Source organism: Zonotrichia albicollis, unplaced genomic scaffold, assembly GCF_047830755.1.
Source record: "Zonotrichia albicollis isolate bZonAlb1 unplaced genomic scaffold, bZonAlb1.hap1 Scaffold_254, whole genome shotgun sequence".
NCBI classification, from domain to species: domain Eukaryota; kingdom Metazoa; phylum Chordata; class Aves; order Passeriformes; family Passerellidae; genus Zonotrichia; species Zonotrichia albicollis.
The window spans coordinates 655,459-670,519 of NW_027428428.1; the positions used below are offsets into that span (position 1 = coordinate 655,459).

General features: G+C 51.1%; 2 protein-coding genes across 2 annotated transcripts in view; both read right to left on the bottom strand.

The window, feature by feature from the left end:
• Window positions 1-1,433: 1,433 nt before the first annotated feature.
• On the bottom strand, window positions 1,434-9,885 carry LOC141727779 (olfactory receptor 14J1-like). Its single transcript, XM_074534066.1, has 5 exons — window positions 9,802-9,885; window positions 8,418-8,595; window positions 2,310-2,392; window positions 1,974-2,084; window positions 1,434-1,712 (listed from the first exon to the last, which is right to left on the bottom strand). The coding sequence occupies exons 1-5, from the start codon at window positions 9,883-9,885 to the stop codon at window positions 1,434-1,436; spliced, it is 735 nt and encodes a 244-aa protein (XP_074390167.1).
• Window positions 9,886-10,362: 477 nt separating this feature from the next.
• Window positions 10,363-15,061, bottom strand: part of LOC141727780 (serine/threonine-protein kinase pim-1-like) — a 34,569-nt gene continuing 29,870 nt past the window's right edge. Inside the window, exon 6 of the mRNA XM_074534067.1 lies at window positions 10,363-10,439. Coding sequence (XP_074390168.1) covers window positions 10,363-10,439 — 77 coding nt within the window. The remainder of the gene's footprint in view (window positions 10,440-15,061) is intronic.

Genomic DNA, 15,061 nt, shown 5'->3' on the forward strand with positions numbered 1-15,061 from the left:
CGCAGCAGCAAAAAAAACATTGTTTACACTTTGTTGCTGAAACTTCTCAGCTTCAGCAGGAAAAATCCAAATGAAAGGATTTTAATGAAAAGATGTCTGTGACAGGACGAGACTGGCGTGGTGCCCCTGTCGCGGACACGGAGGAGGGGAGGGGTGCTGAGAGAGGTGCAGCATGTGGAGCAATGGGGAGTGGGGCCAGAGAGGAAAGGGAAAACAGGGATGGACAGTTCACAGGGAAGGAAAAGGGATGGGCAAGAGGAAGAAATTTGAAGCAGGAAGAATAAAGAAAGCAAAGGTGAAGCCAAGGAAATGCTCAAGGTATTTTGGGGGTGGCTGCCAGGCAGCCCTGGCTCTGAGCAACAGCGTCTGCAGTGGCACAGGAAACTCCCAGCTGATGGGAACAAACGTTCTGGCTGACTGCAGAGGCCACGACAAAGCTGAGTGGTTTCCCTGGTGTCCCCCAGCCCTTGCTGGCCCCAGGGGCTGATGGCATTTGTGCTCCCTCAGGTTCATGTCCCCACACCAACAGCATGGGGGTGCTCCCCCTGCTCTGTGCAATGCAAACAGGGGCTGCTGAGCCAGTGCTGCTGTGTCTGTGCCTGCAAGGATGGGGCACCTGTGTGAGCTGGGGGAGAGGCCAGGGCTGCAGAGGGAAGATGTTGTTTGCAGCTCCACCAGGATGCTCTGGGACGCTGCCCTGGGCTGTGCAGCACACTGGGGATGGATCAGCCCCTGCTCTGCTGCTCCTTCCCGTCTGCCCCAGGGCCCTTGCAGAGCCCCAGCCATGCTGTTTGCCCCCAGCCTGCCCACGGCCAGCCTGGGGCTGCTCATGGGGCTTTTCTGTGCTGAGCATTGGCCTGGGTGTGTTCTTGAGAGAGCCTGGGCAAGGAGCCTGGAGCCCCCAGGGCCTGGGCTGAGGCGTCAGCGCTGCCCCAGCAGTGCCCATGGCCTGTCCCTGCTGCAGCCCCGGCACTGCCACCCCCAGGGCTGTGCCCGGCCCCGATAGCACTCAGGCCCTGCAGCAACACCAGGGCCACCAGGGCAGCGGGGCAGGGCCACGGCAGCAGCACTGGCAACACCAAGTGCTGCTGCTGCTGGGCACAGCTGCTGGGCCAGCACTGATCTGCCCCCAGCTCTGCACACAGACATTGCTGCTGCAGCTCCAGAGAAGGAAACATAAGGGGATCGCCCATGAAAACTCTACTGGGAGATCCTTTATCTCCTTTAAAGTTACCAAGAAACCAGCTCCTCATTGACACAGTCTGAGGCCACAGTGAATTTTGGAGAAGCAAAATAAGAAGTTGTAGTAAAAATGGCCTTGGTTTAGGGAGAATATTAAAAAATGAAAACAGAACAAAAAAAAAAAACCAATCCAACAAGAAGTATCAAACATTACTTTTATTTCAAGACATAGGCAGATATTGGCAACCAGTTTAATGTTTCCTAAATGGTCCACTCATCAGTGTCCACACTGCAGCCTTCAGCTCCTGGTTCCTCAGGCTGTAGATGAGGGGGTTCAGGGCTGGAGGCACCACCGAGTACAGAACTGACAGGGTCAGATCCAGGGATGGGGAGGACATGGAGGGGGGCTTCAGGTAGGCAAACGCTGCAGTGCTGAGAAACAGGGTGACCACAGTCAGGTGAGGGAGGCAGGTGGAAAAGGCTTTGTGCCGTCCTTTCTCAGAGGGGATCGTCAGCACAGCCCTGAAGATCTGCACATAAGAGAAAACAATGAACACAAAACAGCCAAATGCTGAACAGGCACTAACTGCACTGAGTCCCAGCTTTCAGAGGGCACTGGTGTGTGAGCAGGAGAGCTTGATGATTGGGGGCACATCGCAGAAGAACTGGCCCAGGGCATTGCCATGGCACAGGGGCAGGGAAAATGTATTGGCTGTGTGCAGCAGAGCATTGAGAAAGCCACTGGCCCAGGCAGCTGCTGCCATGTGGGCACAAGCTCTGCTGCCCAGGAGGGTCCCGTAGTGCAGGGGTTTGCAGATGGACAAGTAGCGGTCATAGCACATGACGGTCAGGAGGGAAAACTCTGCTCCCATGAAGAAAATAAGCAGAAATACTTGGACAGCACATCCTGTGCAGGAGATGTCCCTGGTGTCCCAGAGGGAATTGTGCATGGCTTTGGGGACAGTGGTGCAGATGGAGCCCAGGTCAGTGAGGGCCAGGTTGAGCAGGAAGAAGAACATGGGCGTGTGCAGGTGGTGGCCGCAGGCTACGGCACTGATGATGAGGCCGTTGCCCAGGAGGGCAGCCAGGGAGATGCCCAGCAAGAGGCAGAAGTGCAGGAGCTGCAGCTGTCGCATGTCTGCCAATGCCAGCAGGAGGAAGTGGCTGATGGAGCTGCTGTTGGACATTTCTTGGTTCTGGACATTTTGAGCTGTTCAAAGACAACATTGACAATTTGGACAAAATAGTTTTAGTCAATGCTATGCTATTTTCTTACAGAACCACTAAAAATTGCTTCTCTTTCTCTGGGGAAATTTCATTTACCTTTTTTTTTTTTCAGTATAGCTTTGGGCTCCAAAGTAACTGTGTGTTTTTTAGAAGGGACAGAATTCCTGTTCTTAGCATTGCTCTCAGGCTGAACACTGGGGAGCCCAGAGGGAAAATAGGGCACCGTGTGCCCCACTGCACTCAAACCGGTTGGGCCAACACAGATGCCCTTTGCTCATTTCCCCTCGGTCGAGTACAGGATGTACCAATATAAAACTGCACTTAAAAATAACAAGGCTTTTTTTGAAGAATCCAGTTTCAAAATCAATCTTCCCAACTCTTCTCTCTCTCCCTGTGCAGCTGGACATGGAGGGATACCAAGGGCTTGCCTGGCTCTCTGCTGCCTGGAGTTGTGCCTACTGGGAGCTGTTTCTCTCTATCCAAGCCTTGTCCCTGCCAGTGCTGCCAGAGCCCAGCCCAGCCCTGGGGGCTCAGCTCTGCCCTGCAGACCCCTCCCAGCACAGGGCACTGCCCAGGGGCATCTCCCTGGTAGCAGGGCCTTAAGGGCAGGGCAGAAAAACAGAGATGCTGCAAGCCAAGGAGCTGCTGCTGCTGTCTGTAGGGAGAGGAGGCTGAGGAGGCACTTTCTGAGGGAGATCTGAGGCCCATCTGCTGATGCCCAGGGTGACAGTACAGGAGTGTCAGTGACACAGCCAAAGCTGACAGCCCCTTTCCCTTCCCTTTAGGAGAAAGCTGAGAGCAGCCCTGGCCATGCAGCACCATCTCCAGAGCAGGAGGAATCTGCCCTGATGGGGGTGGCTCCTTCCACCTCCAACTTCTGCCCTGCAGTGTCCATGGGGAGCTGCCAGGCAGGCTGAGAGCTGCCCCTGGCAGGTGGCACATGCCCTGGGCTGGCCAAGAGCCCCGAGGGCTGCAGGAGCTGCTCTGCAGGACAGCCCTGGGCAGCCCTGGCTGCAGCCCCAGCTTCAGCCCCTGCAGCCGTCCCTGGCAGCAGGAGCCGTCCTGCCCTGTCCCTCTGACGGTGCCCAGGGCAGCCTCGCTCTGCAGCACATCCTCCTCCTGCTCCTCCTGTGCCACAGAGAAACTGGGAGAGTCCTCCTGACACATCCCCCAGGCTGTGGGGTGTGCTGGCTTCAGGAGATCCCTCCAGGAGCACAGGGGACATTGCCCTGCACCCACACACTCACCATGCACAGGGCTGGGAAGATGTTTCCTCAAGTGACGTCTCAGCTCAATGTCTTCCCAATCCTGATTGCCTTCAGCCTGTCTCTGCCTGGCTCCTGTCCCCTCAGTGCCTGCAGGCAGAGCCCTCAGCCCTGCTGGGCTGGGAGAGGAGCTGGACCTGGCAAGAGCTGTTCCTTTAAAGCTCAGCAGCACAGACACAGCACAAGGACCTTAATGAGCCTCTTGGGGATTTGGTGCTGTTTACATCAGACTCAGTCCCTGAGAGAGTGCTCAAAAAACTTCTCAAGAACTCAAAATTAAATTGAAACTCCAAAGTTCCTTGAAGTTTTAATGCGTCCCACTGAGGAACACAACTCAGAAAGTGTCCCCAGGTTCCAGTTAGAGCAGAACACTGGAGGCAGTGATGACAGCTGGGGACAAAGAAGGCCAAGGTGTCTCTGGTGCTGAGCAAAGCTGGATGTGTTTGAGGAATGCAAAGGGCCAAGGCCTGAGCCCCAGCCCCTGGCCAGGCAGATCCTGTCCCTCCCTCCTTGCTCAGGGCTCTTCCCGGGATGGGCACTGGCATGTGGGGATGTGCAATGCCAAGGGCAGGAGCATGTCCGTGCCAGGCTGCTGAGCAGGGACAAGGAGGCAATGAGGCCCCAGGCCTGCAAGGGTCACTTGTCTCCTGCTCCTGCCTCAGTGCTTTCCATTCTATGGAAAAGAACCATCCCACTTTCCCAGGCTGACCCATTGTGGGAAAACAGGACTCCCGTATATCTAGCCAATATCATTAAACAGAAGCCATTGATTGTTTCTATTATGCACTTATTTATACATTCTAACCCTACTGCACACGCTGATCACAGTCTTCTTCATTGGTGCCTCTGTGTTGTCCTTGTGTTCTGCACGCACTTCTCGAAGTATGTGATTGGTTGCAGTTCAGGTGGTTCTCAGTCCTCTATTATCGAGTTCTTGAGATCTTGGTATTCTGTTTCTCAGCCTCCTCTTTCTTCATTTAGCACAGTTTATGTCTTAGTAACCTTGGTGAAAATTCCAGAGGACTCTGATAAGAGCAACTACAAGTGGTATGGCTGGTGCACAGTGTGGCATAAGTTGTTCAGATACATTGCTACAACTCCCCCTTCTTCTTCTTGCACCAGCCAAACCCTTTTCACTGTATTTTCTACCAATTGGGTCACCAATTTCCTTAGGCATGGAATAATACAAAGCAATATAAGAATGACTTCTAGTAATAACAAAGCTGTCTTTATTTTGTCTTTCAACCATCCAGTTGTTCCCCATCCCTCAAACCGTTCATCCAAGCCCCAGTCATTCAGGGTTAATTTTTTCATGTTATCTTGTAGTTTTTTCAGTTCCTGTGAATGGATGCAGACTGGCCAGAGAGATTCAGCCAACACATTCCTTCAAAATCCTCACACCTGTGCTCATGTGCTAACAGCAAAAAATCTATAGCAGCTCTATTTTGCAGTGTGCCATGTCTAATACTATCTACATCAGTGAGCATTTGATTTAAAATAGCTGAACTTGTGTTCAGTGTGGGAATCCACAAAATCAGAGAGTTTTGGGGAAGCTGCAAAAGGCAGGCCTCAGAGAACTGTGATTAGAGCTAAGCAGTAGCCATGAGATAGGTCAGCAGAAAAATTATGCAAAAAGTAGAAAAGTAAGGACAAATAGAACAATGGTCTGTGTATTAGCGCTTGCCTAGAATAACTCCCTAAGATACAGAAAAGTTTTTCTAGCAAGATATTAGAAAGTTTGAAGCTTAATAATGGAGCTCTGTGCATTGTGTTTTAAGGCTTACAAGCAGGTATTGTATTCGAAATAGGCAAGCATTGTTTTAACCAAAGATACTTGTGCTTATAGTGGTTGGATAGAACTGCTGTCAATATGCTTTTGCGTTGTGTGATTGGTCAAAAAATTTATAAAGTAAGTTGTACTATTAAGTTCTTGGTCTGCTGCTTGGGATGTGAGCTGCTGGCATCTTCCCATTGTCACAACCATGTAATGAGACTGATGCTGAAAAATAAAACAGCTCAAGGCACGTTCCACAGCAGTCCCGTCCCGTTTGTGGTTTGTACATAGCCCCCGGCTCTCTCTATACAAGAGAGACTGTGCAGAGTACTTTACATTATTTGAATTTCATTAATTCTAATATCATATATATTTCAAGAATTGCTCTCAAAAATGAACCAAACCCCCCTGTCTTAAGGCACTTTCATAACAACACGTACACACACCTCAAAGAAAGACCTCCAGTACTTGATCAGAATCATTAATCTAAAATTGTTGAAGGGCCATACCCTCTCATTATGTGGGGGACAGAATATGCTTGTGTTTCTACAGATACAGGACCCCGGTGGATTCCCAGAAGATTTATCAGTCCCTACATAGACCACAGATCTGAAGACGACTCCTCGAATGAACAGGAAGTCAGTTCCCTCTCCCACCATGCCACAGAAGCAGCTTTCTCTTGGAGATGAAGAAAAAAGAAATTCACATATCCAAACATTGTGGCAAGGACACTCATCACATGTAGATATAACCCACTGATAACATCCATGTCAATCTCAAATGCAGACACACTCCTCCCTTTTCCATCCCTCTACCAGTGACCCTTTATCCCTATCCCTCCCTCCTTCCTGTCTTGAAACTACTCCTTTTTCCCCTCCCTCAAACTTTCCTTAAGAAAGTGAAGGGAGTGACTGGGAGGAGTTGGTAAGAGCTATAGGGAGAACTTAAGAATATTTAGGAATGTCTTAAAATAAGTCAACTAATGTATGCTTTTACCATCCACAAGTGAAAACTACCTTAGCTTTCTCCTTTCTATGGAAAGAAGAAGCATGATTCTTCCTGCGATACCCTCCAGGGCACCCCGCAGCAGTGACAGTGCCACCATTGCCATCGTCTTTATCAGCGCCCTCATCTGTATCCAAGTGACCACCGGCTGGATTATCCCTCAGCCAAAACAAAACATCTGGGTCACTTTGGAAAAGTCATTAAAGCCAGACAATCTTTGCATGGCCATGGGAAGCGTAGATGATCTGCTCTCAACATGCCTGGTGGGAGTTCCCCTGTCACCAAATGACTGCCTGTACCTAGGTAAAAACCCAGCCCTGTGGACACCTGGGACAAATGGACGACGATCCTCCCACACCATGTCTCCACAGGATTTGCTTTTCCAGGCCCAGGATGGTGTTCCGGGCTGTAGCATGAGGCCCAGGGTGGGTCTCCAACCATCCAGTGGCAGTTTCCACCATGGTCAGCGCATGGCGCTTGCCTTGGCGTGTCTGGGGCAGTGTGATGTAGTCAATCTGCAAGGCCTCCCCATGCTCGTACTTGGACCACCGCCCACCATACCACAGGGGCTTCACTCGCTTGGCCTGCTTGATGGCAGCACACGTCTCACAGTCATGGATAACCTGAGAAATACTGTCCATGGTTAAATCCACCCCTCGGTCTCGTGCCCATTTATAGGTGGCATCTCTGCCCTGATGGCCTGAGGCATTACGGGCCCATCGAGCTAGGAATAACTCCCTCTTACATTACCAATCTAAGTCTATCTTCAACACATCTATCTTTGCAGCTTGGTCTACTTGCTCATTGTTTTGGTGTTCCTCATTGGCCCTGCTCTTGGGGACATGGGCATCTACATGGCGGACCTTCACAGGTAGCCTTCCTACCCTGGTAGCGATGTCTTTCCACTCATCAGCAGCCCAAATTGGTTTTCTCTACACTGCCAGTTGGACTCTTTCTACCTCTCTAGCCATCCCCACAGAGCATTGGCTACTATCCATGAATCAGTGTAGAGGTAGAACTTTGGCCACTTCTCTCTCTCAGCAATATCCAGGGCCAGTTGAACAGCTTTGAGTTCAGCGAGTTGGCTTGATCCACCTTCTCCTTCAGTGGCCTCTGCCACCTGCTGTGTGGGGCTCCATACGGCTGCTTTCCACTTCCAGTTCATCCCTACAATGCGACAGGAGCCGTCAGTGAAAAGAGCGTAGCGTGTTTCCTCTGGGGGCAGTTGGTTGTATGGAGGAGCCTCTTCAGCCCGTGTCACTGGTTTTTGTTCCTCTTCATTAGCAAGACCAAAGTTCTCACCTTCCGGCCAGTTTGTAATTATCTCCAGAATCCCAGGGCGATTCAGGTTTCCAATATTGGCATGCTGTGTAACAAGAGTAATCCACTTACTCCATGTAGTGTCAGTGGTGTGGTCGGTAGTGGGAACCTTTCCTTTAAACATCCAGCCCAGCACTGGTAGTCAGGGTGCCAGGGAGAGTTGCGCTTCTGTACCAATCACCTCTGAGGCAGCCTGGACTCCAAGATTTCCTTCCCTGTAGGAGTGTAATTGGCTTCAGAGCCTCTGTAGCTTTGACTCCAAAATCCCAGTGGTTGGCCTCGAGTGTCCCCAGGCACCTTCTGCCAAAGGCTCCAGGACAAGCCATGGTTCCTGGCTGCAGAGTACAGCACATTCTTCACCTCTGGTCCTGTCCTGACTGGGCCAAAGGCAATCACATGAGTGATCTCCTGCTTGATCTGGGCAAAGGCTTGTTGCTGTTCAGGACCCCAGTGGAACTCGTTCTTCTTGCAGCTAAAGAGGGCTCACAATCTTACTGTATTCGGGAATGTGCATTCTCCAAAACCTATGGCATCCAGGAAAGATTGCATTTCTGTCTTGCTAGTTGGTGGAGACATCGTGGTGATTTTGTTGATGACCTCAGTGGGAATCTGATGCCGTCCGTCTTGCCACTTCACTCCCATACACTGGATCTCTTTGGCACATCCCTTGACTTTGCTCTTCTTGACAGCAAAGCTGGCTTCTAGCAGAATCCTGATGATCCTCTCTCCTTTCTCAAATACTTCCATTTGTGTATTCCCCCACACAATGATGTCATCGATGTACTGCAGGTGCTCTGGAGCCTCACCCTTTTCCAGCGCAGTCTGGAATCAGTCCATGGCAGATGGTGGGGCTGTGCTTCCACCCCTGGGGCAGTCGGTTCCAGGTGTACTGCACTCCCCTCCAGGTGAAAGCAAACTGAGGCCTGCATTCTGCTGCCACAGGTGTTAGCAATGCCAATGGTGGCAAAGCACTTTGCTGCCTTGGACTCCAGCTCGTACTGGAGTTCCAGCATGTCCGGCACAGCAGCGCTCAGTGGTGGAGTCACTTCATTCAATGCACGACAGTCCACAGTCAATCTCCATTCTCCTTCAGATTTACGCACAGGCCAAGTGAGGCTGTTGAAGGGTGAGTGGGTCTTGCGGACCAGCCCTTGGCTCTCCAGCTCACGGATCATTTTGTGGATGGGGATCATGGCATCTTGATTTATCTGATACTGCCGGCGGTGCACTGTTGAGGTGGCAATTGGTGGTCTTTGCTCTTCCACCTTCAGGAGTCCTACTGCAGACGGATTTTCTGATAGTCCAAGCAAAGTGTTCAACTGCTTGATGTTTTCTGCCTCCACAGCAGCTATGCCAAAAGCCCATCTGAGTCCCTTTGGGTCTTTGTAATAGCCGTTCAGGAGGAAATCTATTCCCAGAATACACGGGGCCTCTGGGCCAGTCACAATCGGATGTTTTTTCCACTCTTTCCCAGTCAGGCTCACCTCAGCTTCTAACAGGGTCAATTGCTGTGTTCCCCCCGTCACCCTGGCAATGGAAACAGGTTCTGCCCCCACATGTCCCAATGGTATCAGGGTACACTGAGCACCAGTATCAATAAAGCATCGTACTTTTGTGGTTCTGATGTGCCAGGCCATCGGATCCACACCGTCCAGAAAATCCGGTTTTCCCGTGCCTCTCCCTGGCTGGAGGCAGGGCCCCTCTAACCCTGGGTATTCATGGTAGAGGTACCTTCCAGGGGATCTGACAGATCATACTCAGCAGCTCGGTCATGGGAGGTTGAGGCTACCTTCACTTTACTGGACTTCCCTTGATTTGTGTTTCCCTCCTTGAGCTGATGCACCCGTGCTGCCAGGACAGAAGTGCGTTTTCCATCCCACCTTCCCATGTCTTCCCCACGGTCACGCAGAAAAAAGCACAGGTCAGCCCGTGGGGTGTACCCCCCCTCTCTCTAGCTGGGGAATGTTGGGCTCTGACTCTGGGGCCTGTGACTCACAGTGGTGCAATGTGGGAACTGTTCCTCCTCACCTCTTCCCTCACCACCTCCCTCATCACCAATTTGAGGTCCTTCATCACAGCAGAGACATGAGCCTGCATCAGTCCATTGATCATACTTTCATAATTCTTAAGCTTGTTGGGTACAGAACCCACTGTCTCTTGGTTGTTATCAGCATTAATTGTTGCAATAAAGGTGGTGTATTGGTATGGCCCCAGATTTGCCAGGCTCCACAACATTTGCCCTGTGCACCTGACTTTGTCGGGGTCATTATCATGCTGTCCATCCCTCCCAAAGAGTACCTCTAATTCTGCCACTTCTCTCAGCTGTTGGATCCCTTCCTCAAGGGTCTTCCAGCACATTCTGTGGTGCTGGTCCTGCATTCTCTCCCTGTGGCCAAACCTCTCTCTGACACTCATTAAAAGCCGCTCCCAGAGGGAAAGAGACTCTGGCTCCTTTTCAACAATCTGATTGATACCTGAGTCGTGGGTCAAGGGTCCCAAATTCCTTGCCTCACCACCATCCAGCTGGACGCTTGTACTCATAAGATCTCAGACGCAAAGCAGCCAGGTTGTACAAGCCTCACGTCCCCGTCATACAATGTCGGTGCTCAGATTACGGAGACTTTTGTACGTCAGGGACTCGGTGATGATTGCAACCTCTTGCTCCCCTGTGGGTTGTGAGGGCTGTCTTTTATCTGGGTGCTCTGCTTTTGTCTTAGATCTCTTTGTTTCTACAGGGGCAACTGCTGCTGGCTGTGTCTGCCTTTGCAATTCAGCTGGAACCTGGACAGTTGTAACATCTGTGGGTTCCGCTGCTGCACTATTACACTTTCTTTCTTCACGGCAGAGTGAGGGCTTCTCACCAGCTGGGGAAGTGTATTCCTTCAGCATCCAGCCCATCTCACGTATCTCCTTCACCAGACGCCCCACCCAATCTGGGTAGTTCACATCTGGGGTGGGATGTGGGCTAGGGTCAGGCTCTGGGGCAGCAGCATCCCCAGACTCTGGTGGCGGATTGGATTCTGGGGTTGGTGTCAGGGTAAGTCACCCCTTCTCTCTAAATGCTAAATAGAGCAGGCCTATCAGCAACACCAGCCACTGTATGATACCATGAATATTTAGAGTGGATGTGAACCCTTCAAAAACTAGTGGGGCAGACCCAAAGAGATGACTAAAGGTTGGGAGAAGATTTCACCCAGTGTAATTTCCTTACAGCAAGTGCCTTTATTAAAGAAACCCCAAAACCATACTGTTAGTGTGTGATAGCTGTGAATCTGTGTGCCTGCTTTCCAGAGGAAGGTAAAAATCCATGAATCCCTCACCTTATTCACCCATAAAACAAACCGGATAACAGCCACAGTACCCTTGGTTATAGGACCCATGTATAGATAAGGGCCTATAAATGGGAGGAATACAGCCACGATCACGTGCCACCCAAACTAGGGCAAGCTGGACCACATGGTGTCGCTTAATGAGGTTTCTATAGCTACACACAAAAATTAGATTACTCAGGAACTGTTATTCCTTTTTTGTTTCTGTGCCCTCGAGCCCCACATTAGGCGCCAAAATCTGTCTTGGTTTGGAAAGACAGGAGTCTGCTAAGGAAGGCAGGAGCTTCCCCTGAAATGGAGAATGTAAACCCTCCTCACCCCTCCAAATTGCTATAAATTTTAAATTAAGGGTCTCTCATGCAAAAATATGGGAGCAGGAAATAACAGCTCTTTAATAGGGGGAAAAAAAAAAGGATAAAATAAACATTGCAGTACACTAGAACAACACTGACAGAGTTAGAACCCAACCTGACACCCTGTGGGTCAGGGTGTTGGTGGCAGTCCCATTGGAATTGTGGCTGCAGCCCTCCTGCAGTGTCAGGGGTGGTTCGGTTGGTGCAAGGGGAATCTGTAGAGAAGGATGTATTCTTCCTCTGAAGACCCAATGGAAGGAGAGGCAGCTGCTGTTTCTCTGGGGAATCCCGTGGAGAAAAACATGCTGTTGTCTCAAAAAATTTCTGGATTATATCTGAGTAGGAATGCTTGTCTCCTTCCTCTGGGCCGAACATCTCACCATGGGATGTTAGAGGTCTTATCAGTCATGCAATGACATTCAATAGTCTGTTATCAGCAGGTGTCCCCTCCCGAGGGAGGTGTGAATGTGGGCACTCAAAGAGAGAGATAAAGCAAACTGCCCACTGGACAAAGGTAATCTGCCATACAGATGGCAATGGCAAACAACTTGCACTGCAATCTTCAACAGCTGTGCTGTGCCTCTTAGTGACAAACCTGCCCTCCCCAAATGCCCCAACCACCAAGGCCATTACAAGGGGAGGGGAAAGAGGACTATGGGGGACGGATGACATTAACATCACTACACATCTTAACATACACATAGTATCTACCTCCTCATTGTGAGACCCAACTATGATGCTACTCCTCTGTAACACTGTGCAATAACGGAGGCTTGTTCCTACCAGACCCGGCAATGTCCCAGTGGCACCTGTGTCCCATAAGGCCCCACTTGGTCAAAGTAGAGCCTTGGCTTAGCAACTGACCCTTGTTTCCTTGAGATTCCATTTGTGAAAAACAGATTCACTCTCCTGTGAAATTGTACAAAGTTGAATAAAGGTCAATGGGAGACCAGGACCACGGAGCGAAGGTTATTACAGCCGGGTGCGTCTTGACACTCAGCCAGGAGAACCCTGTTACCTTCAGTGATCTCCCTGAAATACCTTTCCCCTTACATCAGCCTGTTGCATATTCATAGACCCTCATGCATATCCATGAACTACTTTACATATTCCAGGAACGATTTTACATGGCCCCTCCTTGGGTCTGTCTTTACAGAGCATGTGTGTTTCTTGGCTGTGGTTTTGGCTCCTTGTCTTTATCACCTCCAGTTTTGGGGCCTTGGTCATCTCTGCCTTCAGACAGTGAGTGGTGATAGTTTGCAGATCTGTCCAGGTGTCCTCATCCTGTGTGCATTGGATGTTATCCCATCCAAGCAGGCAGTTTAACACAAGCAGCTATTTCACTGAGCTTAATTAACAACAGAAATAAAAGCGATATCTTTAGAACAAAGTTACTTTAACAGCACACATATAAAATCCATTTTAATATTTACAAAAAGCCAATATTATGATATTTATCTATAACAGGGTGAAGGAGCCCTGGCCCAGGCTCCGGGGGACACGGGGACGCTGCCGGGGGGTCCCTGTTCCCCTGTGCCACCCCCAGGGCCCCAGTCCCCTGTCCCCGTGTCAGGCTCTGGGGTCGATCTCGTGCAATATCCTCTGGGGGAGGCTGTGGGGCCGGGGGAGGGGGGACTCAGGGGGACATCCCTGCTGTGCACGAGCAGGGGTTGGACTATTCTGGGGGCAACTGTGAGGGGGGCCAGGGCAGAGTGACCTCCCCAGAGACCTCACACAGCCCCTGTGATGTCACACAGCCCCTGTGATGTCAATGGCTACCTATGATTTCATACAACCTCCTGTGATGTCACACAATCCCTCTGTTATATCACACAGCCTCTATATGATGTCATTCAGCTGCTGTGCGATGTCATAGAGATGTTTTGTGATGTCACAGTCACCTTGTGGTGCCACAGCTATGTCTGCAATGTCAGTCTTCTCTATGACGCCACACAGCTGCTCTGTGATATCCTACTCGATGTCACAACCCACATTGTGATGTCACAGAGCTGCCTTCTTTGATGTCACAGCTTGCTCTGTGATGTCACAGCCCCCTCAGTGCTGTCATACCGTCCACTCTGTGCTGTCACACAGCCCCTTGCTGACATCCCAGCTGCTCTGTGCCTCTATGACACAGCCCCAGAGGTGCTGCTGTGACACAGCCCCCTTGGGGCCATCCCACAGCCCCTGCCAGTGCTGAGCCCCTGTGAGCTCTGTCTGTGCCCTGCTGGTGTCCCTGAGGGGCCCTGGCAGTGCCCCAGCCCTGCTGGGCTGTGCACAGGAGCTGCTCCTGGCCAGAGCTGTCTCTCTGCAGCGCTGCCCTTGCCAGGAGCTGCCTCTGGGCCAGGAGCCCAGCCCAGCTCAGCAGCACAGACACGGCACAAGGACTTCAATGACCCTCTGGGGCTTTGGTGCTCTTTGCATCAGACTCAGTGCCTCAGTGTGTGCTCAAAGAAATTCTCAAGAACTCAAAATCAGATTCAAAGTCCAAATTCTCTTTAAATGGGACCCACTGAGGGACACAACTCATGTGAAAATGTCCCCTAGTTCCGGGTAGAGCAGAACACTGGAGGCAGTGATGACAGGTGGGGACAAGCAAGGCGAAGGTGTCTCTGATGCTGAGCAAACCTGCGCCTCTGTCCCTGCAGGCTGTCGGCATCCCCCGGCTGCCCCACCTGCCTGGGCCCTTCCTTTGCTGACAGCTCTGCCTCCTGCCTGCCTCTGCCTGCACACACAAAGCCTTGGACTGCTCCAGGCTCCTGCTGGGGACGTGCTGCGCCATAGCCCTGCCCTGGCAGGGAAATTCCTTTATCCTGGTGTCCAGTCTGGGTTTCCTCTGGTGCCTTTGGAAATAATTCTTTCTTTCTCTATCTGTTTTCTACTATGTGAAAAGGATCCACCAACTCTGAAACCACCCTTCAATCCCTTCCAGGGCTCTCCTCTGCTGTCCTCACTCCCCACCCCACTGAGCACAGGGCTCCCATGTCCCTATCAATTGTCAAGTGCTTGAGGCCAGGAGCACCTGGACAAGGGGGACAGTTCTTTTCTATAGGAAGGAAACCACAGAACCCCAGGGTTTGAAAGCAGACGAGAAGCAGTCACCAGAAGCCAAGGCCAGCCAGACCTGTCTGTCCTAGCAGTTTTTGTCCTACAGTAACCCTTAGATATTCAGGCAGTTTTGGGGGTGGAATTCCATTCCAGCCATGGGTTCCTGGACTGGAATGACAGTTCTCCATGGGAAGGAAAGGGCAGAGCCCCAGTGTTTCAATGGCTGATTAGAGGCAGCCCCAAAGAGACCAAGGCCAGCCAGACCTGTGGTCAGGGAAGAATCCTTGGAAAGACAGAATCTGGGGGGCCAAAGCCCACTTTTGTCTACGGGCATCAGGACAAGAAGGACAGTTCTTTTCTACAGAAAGAAAATTACAGAGCCTCAGTGTTTCAAAGGCAGATGAGAGCTGGCTCTCAGGAAACCAAGAGAACCTGGACAGACCTGGCAGCTTTTCTCTGGGAGCTATCCTTGGATATAAGGAATTTTGGAGGCTGATTCTCAATTTTGGCCATGGATGCCTGGACTTGAGAGATGTTTTTTTCAATGAGAAGAAAAGC

Bases quoted from the DNA above. Each gene is read 5' to 3' on its own strand.
- LOC141727779 (XM_074534066.1), bottom strand. From the start codon at position 9,885: ATGATCAATGGACTGATGCAGGCTCATGTCTCTGCTGTGATGAAGGAC. The intron at 8,596-9,801 runs GTGAGGAGGAAC...GACTGATTCCAG, and splicing joins GGGAGGTGGTGAGGGAAGAG to ACTGCGCTGGAAAAGGGTGA. The intron at 2,393-8,417 runs GTATGGGAGTGA...GTCTTTGAACAG, and splicing joins ATGTGCCAAAGAGATCCAGT to CTCAAAATGTCCAGAACCAA.